Source organism: Amia ocellicauda, chromosome 5, assembly GCF_036373705.1.
Source record: "Amia ocellicauda isolate fAmiCal2 chromosome 5, fAmiCal2.hap1, whole genome shotgun sequence".
Lineage (NCBI taxonomy): Eukaryota > Metazoa > Chordata > Actinopteri > Amiiformes > Amiidae > Amia > Amia ocellicauda.
Window position 1 is genome coordinate 52,271,528 of NC_089854.1, and position 7,552 is coordinate 52,279,079.

The 7,552-nt window shown below is 43.1% G+C and overlaps 1 protein-coding gene across 1 annotated transcript; it reads right to left on the minus strand.

Annotated features, from left to right (window-relative positions):
• Positions 1 to 269: 269 nt before the first annotated feature.
• On the minus strand, positions 270 to 994 carry LOC136749056 (eukaryotic translation initiation factor 4 gamma 3-like). The gene is made up of 2 exons (XM_066702990.1): positions 571 to 994; positions 270 to 368 (listed from the first exon to the last, which is right to left on the minus strand). The coding sequence occupies exons 1-2, from the start codon at positions 811 to 813 to the stop codon at positions 270 to 272; spliced, it is 342 nt and encodes a 113-aa protein (XP_066559087.1). The 5' UTR covers positions 814 to 994.
• Positions 995 to 7,552: the final 6,558 nt, after the last annotated feature.

Sequence of the window (7,552 nt, forward strand, 5' to 3'; positions counted from 1 at the left end):
GCATCACGTCGGTTGTCCATCTTGATCATGAGCTGCTGCTGCACCTTGATCTGCTCATGGTGCGCCTCCAGCTCTGCATCCTTGTGCACCTGGCTGACTGTCTTAGGACCCTGGTCTCCCCTCCTGGGCACCCAGTTATCCTGAGGAAGGGGAGAGAGAGTCAGTGACCATTGTAGAGAGAGAGAACGAGAGGCAGACAGGGATTGGGGGGCTGGGAAACTGAAAGCAAGGATGGTTTCTATTCTCCCAACACTCATGACTTACTCTTCTCAGGTCCAAGACATCCTGCAGCATGAAGCGGATTGAGAGGAGGTCTTCCTCTTTTTGATGACCTGCTCCATCAGGCTGAAGTACCGGTCCATGCAGGGCTGGTGAAAAGGTCAGACAGAACGATTAGAAAACAGTGCAGACAGCAGGTACAGAAGTAACTTTATACCACCGAGTGAAGCAACATTCCTTCAAGAAGGCTTCTGCAGATGCTCAGAAACACTTATTCAGACCACTGTCAATAGGCCTCATCACGTTGCTGGATGTTTAGCCAGGGCTCAGTCTGAGCCGGAACTGCCTTACCTTGTGGGTCTCCAAGTCCAGGTCTTTGCCGATAGTGGAGAGAAGTCGGCACAGGCACTCCAGGGACTCTTTGTGGTTCTTCAACAGCTTGACGATGCAATTGTGCATGGTGATCTTCATCAGCATCTTCACCTTGAACAGCTTCCCAATGAACCTGATGTTGCCTAGCGAGCGCTGCTGGGCCTTGCGCTTGGCCTCCTGCAGCTCGTCACATAGACGATGCCACTCCTCGCCCTGCTGCATATTGACCTATGTCTATTGTCTACATGTCTATTTATTTATTTATTTCAACATGTATTGATTGATTCATTTATGATTTTCTCTCTGTATTCATTTTTAATTTTGGCATGGATTATCCTCCATACAAAAGCAAAGGCCCGGGACAGTGCGAGCATGACTTATACAGCGCAGTGCAATCATGGTCGCTGCTTGAGACCGTCCTGCAAATAAAAACACATTGATTGGATGTCAAATCACACATTGCTAGGACAGACCTCGAACCCGGATCTTCCGGATCGTCACCCTGCTGCTCTCCAGCTGAGCTACTCCGGCAGCGGAATATGAGCGCGGAAGGCGCTATTAACTGTGCGCTGTTTCTGCCGTCACTCATCTCCTGCAATGCCGTGTTTATGTGAGAGCTGTGACGCGCTGAAGCAGCAACTACATGTTTACTACATCTCATCTCGTGTGGGTTTCAGTGTTTATGCAGACGATTACACTAAACGCTGAAGTATATATGTCGGCCAATAAGCGCACTGGACACCGCCCACTGGCTGTGATTGACAGAGCGGGTTTGTATGACGTCATTCACTGCTAAAATGACCGAGCGCAGAAATACACAGAGTTCGTGCAAAAATGCATTTTCTACTCTTGCGGTTTTTATTTTACACTACAGGAATAAATAACGAAACGAATATGAAATAAACAGACACATGTCCCTGCCGATTCCAATGTTAGCGATTCATTGAACATGTAGGAGTATTTGCACATGAATGTATTTATTGTATGACATTAGAGATGAGATGTAGTAAACATGTAGTTGCTGCTACATCGCGTCACAGCTCTGATAAACACGGCATTGCATTGAGATCAGTTTCCGGGTTTTTCCGGAGTTTTCCCGCTTCCGCCGAGGATTGTTTAGCTAAACATCCCTAAACGCTTCCCATTCATTCTCTATGGTAGTGCTAAACCACTACGGATGTAATACTTCGTGCTGCCGCATTTACAAAAGTCGTTTAGGTACTTTGTGTGTTTTGACAGAATGACAAGCAGCTTTTTAATCCTCTGTACATCGATATAAGTGGAAATGAACGTATATATAAAGCACTCACATTAATTCTACATAGATCACATTTATGTATTTATTAGCCTTTTCAAAACATGACAAAGTGAAAATACTGTTATTTACGTCTTGTTCTTTTATATCCTATAATGTGTACGTGCTTCAGTAACTACAGGATGCACCGCTCGGGTAGTTTGTTTATTATACATGATGACTAAAGTTATATTAGGTGTAATGCAAGGTTTAAAAGTGTTTCAATTTTACACTGTATTCATTTCGTTTTGATTTAATAGTCTATCAGCACCCTGACTGTAAAAGCTTTATAATAGTTAAACAACAAATTAAATTCAAACGATAATTATTTGTATATGACATGCTATTGACATCACACAGGAGGAGAAGAAAAATGCAAAGTGAGTGAACAGAAGAAAAATCTAAACCAAATCCATATTTGGTGTGACCACCCCTTCAAAACAGCATAAATTCTTCTAAGTACACTTGCACAAAGTCAGGGAGTTTTTATGCATATTGTCAGGTGTGATGATCATCAATTCAATATGTAGGTTGAAACACAATCATTAACTGAAACCGAAACAGCTGCGTAGGAGGAATAAAACTGGGTGAGGAACAGCCAAACTCCGCTAACAAGGTGAGGTTGCTGAAGACCGTTTACTGTCAAAAGTCATACACCATGGCACAACAACAAGACACAAGGTAGTTCTTCTGCATCAGCAAGGTCTCTCCCAGGCAGAAATTTCAAGGCAGACAGGGGTTTCCAGATGTGCTGTCAAAGCTCTTTGAAGAAGCACAAAGAAACCGGCAACGTTGAGGACTAGATGCAGTGGTCAGCCAAGGAAACTTACTGCAGCAGATTATGCTTACTTCCCTTCGCAATCGGAAGATGTCCAGCAGTGCCATCAGCTCAGAATTGGCAGAAAACAGTGGGACATTGGTACACCCATCTACTGTCCGGAGAAGTCTGGTCAGAAGTGGCCTTCATGGAAGATTGCGGCCAAAAAGCCACACCTACGACGTGGCAACAAGGCCAAGCGACTCAACTATGCACGAAAACACAGGAACTGGGGTGCAGAAAAATGGCAGCAGATGCTCTGGACTGATGAGTCAACATGTCAAATATTTGGCTGTAGCAGAAGGCAGTTTGTACACTGAAGGTCTGCAGAGCGGTACACGAATGAGTGTCTGCAGGCAACAGTGAAGCATGGTGGAGGTTCCTTGCAAGTTTGAGGCTGCATTTCTGCAATTGGAATTGGGGATTTGGTCAGAATTAATGGTCTCCGCAATGCTGAGAAGTACAGGCAGATACTTATCCATCATGCAATACCATCAGGGAGGCATCTGATTGGCCCCAGATTTATTCTGCAGCATGACAACGACCCCAAACATACAACGAAAGTCATTAAGAACAATCTTCAGCGTAAAGAAGATCAAGGAGTCCTGGAAGTGATGGTATGGCCCGCACAGAGTCCTGATCTCAACATCATCAAGTCTGTCTGGGATTACATGAAGAGAGAGAAGCAACTGAGGCTGCCTAAATCCACAGAAGAACTGTGGTTAGTTCTCCAAGATGTTTGGGCCAACCTACCTGCTGAGGATCCATGACAATTATTTTGATTTCCCCTGAGCCCCCTCTCTCTTAGCTCTTAACGATGTCTGCACTTACTAACTTTTACAGTCTAGGATGTAGGACTTGCATTGTTTACTGTATATTTCTTATGCACTTGTGTAAATTGGAATTTGTAATTTGCATTATGCTTTGAACTGTACTGTACTGCACTTTGTATTGCTCTTATATTTTGTAAGTTGCAAGTAGTAATACTTTAATTTATATTTAGCCCTACACAATTATAGACTATATTGTTGTGCGTATATATACAGTAATCCTACTATAATGTGTGCATATATACACACTACAGGTCAAAAGTTTTAGCTTCTGAAGGTCCCCATGTTAAGTGTAGGAGGAAAAAAAGACAGACAGACAGAGAGGTGGGTGGATTCCAAACAGCAAATCAAAATGTTCAGTCCAGACTCAGCCCCGCTCATCGCATGAGCAATCCCAACTCTTCATACATCCACTGTCGTCTTCTGAAATGTCCCCTGATCTTTTTTTTTTTTTTGCATTTCTCCTTAATCAAAAATAAGTGCACTCCAATCTTCCTACACCTAAAAATATACACAATCACCTACTTTATTATCAGAGTGTCATATATATACTGTATATACACTCACCTAAAAGATTATTAGGAACACCTGTTCAATTTCTCATTAATGCAATTATCTAACCAACCAATCACATGGCAGTTGCTTCAATGCATTTAGGGGTGTGGTCCTGGTCAAGACAATCTCCTGAACGCCAAACTGAATGTCTGAATGGGAAAGAAAGGTGATTTAAGCAATTTTGAGCGTGGCATGGCTGTTGGTGCCAGACGGGCCAGTCTGAGTATTTCACAATCTGCTCAGTTACTGGGATTTTCACGCACAACCATTTCTAGGGTTTACAAAGAATGGTGTGAAAAGGGAAAAACATCCAGTATGCGGCAGTCCTGTGGGCGAAAATGCCTTGTTGATGCTACAGGTCAGAGGAGAATGGGCCGACTGATTCAAGCTGATAGAAGAGCAACTTTGACTGAAATAACCACTCGTTACAACCGAGGTATGCAGCAAAGCATTTGTGAAGCCACAACACGTACAACCTTGAGGCGGATGGGCTACAACAGCAGAAGACCCCACCGGGTACCACTCATCTCCACTACAAATAGGAAAAAGAGGCTACAATTTGCACAAGCTCACCAAAATTGGACAGTTGAAGACTGGAAAAATGTTGCCTGGTCTGATGAGTCTCGATTTCTGTTGAGACATTCAGATGGTACAGTCAGAATTTGGCGTAAACAGAATGAGAACATGGATCCATCATGCCTTGTTACCACTGTGCAGGCTGGTGGTGGTGGTGTAATGGTGTGGGGGATGTTTTCTTGGCACACTTTAGGCCCCTTAGTGCCAATTGGGCATCGTTTAAATGCCACGGCCTACCTGAGCATTGTTTCTGACCATGTCCATCCCTTTATGACCACCATGTACCCATCCTCTGATGGCTACTTCCAGCAGGATAATGCACCATGTCACAAAGGTCGAATCATTTCAAATTGGTTTCTTGAACATGACAATGAGTTCACTGTACTAAACTGGCCCCCACAGTCACCAGATCTCAACCCAATAGAGCATCTTTGGGATGTGGTGGAACGGGAGCTTTGTGCCCTGGATGTGCATCCCACAAATCTCCATCAACTGCAAGATGCTATCCTATCAATATGGGCCAACATTTCTAAAGAATGCTTTCAGCACCTTGTTGAATCAATGCCACGTAGAATTAAGGCAGTTCTGAAGGCGAAAGGGGGTCAAACACAGTATTAGTATGGTGTTCCTAATAATCCTTTAGGTGAGTGTATATATATATATATATATATATATATATATATATATATATATATATATATTATTGTTTTTCAATAATATATATACATAACACTGAAATAATGCCCCTTTTTTCAAACTGACCCAGGTGAAAATTCATTTCTATTTCCTCTTGAGTTATTCTAAGCCCTATAATATATGATCAAATATAATAATATAATATATACTGTGTTATAAGTACATAATACATGTATATATGAATAGCTGTTCTGAATCCAGAGACACCTCATACGTGACAGTAGCATCTCTAACAGCTGAGATATGAGCTGAATTGTATCTGCCTCTCTCTCCCTGCCAGCTCTGCCCCTCCACCTCTCTGCCTGCTCGTCTGTAACAGAACCTGTCACCTGACCTGTTCCACAGCAGCCTCAGGCAGGCTTCTCTGGATTGGCTATGAGTCAGGTCTCAGGCACATGACACGCCAGCGTCCTCTCCATTGGGCGATTCAGCCCCATGTGCTGCATTGCGTAGTGGAATTCTAAAACCAGGAAGTACGAGAGGTAAACAAACCGCATATGTATAGACGTTTTCAGCGGAATCTCAGCTACACAGGTACAAGAAAACCGCATCTTTATCTCTAATCGTTTAAAAGATAATTAATATTTGTTTTTAGGCGGTACCGCCTAATCCGTCCCCATTTAAATAAAACACGATCGGCCTATCGTTTTGTTCTCTGCACATTCATTAGCCTGGCAATCGACTGTCTGGCCATGCAGCTGAGTATTGAACTACACACCGAGCTGGACAGTGACAGCTCAGAGGGTGATGGGGGTGCAGTTGAGCACCAGAGCACAATGGTACCCACTCCCCCCCAGAAGAAGGAGGTAGTTATAGTAGGAGACTCAATATTTAGAGGTGTAGATCACACAGTGTGTTCTAGTGACAAGGAGACCCGCATGGTATCTTGCCTGCCTGGTGCTCAGGTTGCAGATCTCCCTAAACTAGTAGACGGGCTACTGGCCAAAGCCGGGGGGAATCCACTGGTCATGGTCCACATTGGAACCAATGACATAGGAAAAGGTAGGACAGAGGTTCTGCAAGACAATTTTAAAGAGTTAGGAACAAAACTAAAGAGCAGAACCTCCACGGTATTTTTCTCTGAAATACTTCCAGTACCACGTGCCAGGCCAGGGAGACAGGCAGAGAATAGAAAGTTTAACACGTGGTTGAAATCCTGGTGTAGGGAAGAGGGGTTTAGGTTTATGGAGCATTTGTCTTTCTTCTGGGATAGATGGGACCTGTACAAACTGGACGGTCTACATCTAAACAGAAGGGGGGCTAATGCATTGGGAGAGCGTATGTGCAGTGAAATTGAGAATCATTTAAACTAGGAACCAGGGGGGCAGGGAGCTCTGACAATGGGAGATGTTCCTCTAAGGAAAGAAAACCAAGGGAAACTGCTAGTAGGAAAGTCCTGAAATGTTTGTACCTCAATGCCAGGAGTATAAGGAATAAGATGTTAGACTTGGAAGCCACAGTACTAGCATGTGACTATGATGTTGTAGGAGTGACGGAAACATGGCTTTCAGAAAATGATGGGGATGAATACAAGTTGGAAGGAAACACACAGTTTAGGAGAGACAGGCAAAATCAAAGAGGGGGTGGGGTAGCATTATATGTGAATAATGACATTGAGGCAGAAGAACTCAAATTAAATCCCAGTAACAAAACAGAATATTTGTGGGTTAAACTTTTAAACAAGATCTTGAGGATTAATGGTAGGAGTGTGTTACAGGCCACCCAACTCAGATATTCAGAAAGATGCTGCATTGTACAATGTAATCAGGACTGCATGTAGCAAGGATGTGGCTTTTATAATGGGGGATTTCAATTTCCCAAACTTAGACTGGGAAAGCCCAGTGGGACTACAGAAGCAGACATAGAAATGGTTGAGATGGTAAATGACTGCTTTCTAACTCAATTTGTCAGGGAACCAACCAGGGAGAGAGCATACATTGACTTGATATTTTCAAATGACCAAGACAGAGTCAGAGGGACACTAGTTAGAGAACCAATGGCAACTTGTGATCACAATATGGTTAGCTTTGAGACATTCTTTCAAAAAACAAGGTCCAAGTCTAAAACAATGGTCTACAATTTTAGAAAAGCAAACCTTGAAGGTATGAAGCGGCACTTAGAAGAGATAGACTGGAGCACACTGGATACAGAGTCAGTTGAAAATAGATGGTTATATTTTAAGAATATACTACT

Coding starts and splice junctions, on each gene's coding strand:
- LOC136749056 (XM_066702990.1), bottom strand. CDS start 813: ATGCAGCAGGGCGAGGAGTGGCATCGTCTATGTGACGAGCTGCAGGAG. Junction 369..570: donor TGGACTTGGAGACCCACAAG/GTAAGGCAGTTC, acceptor CCTTTTCACCAG/CCCTGCATGGACCGGTACTT.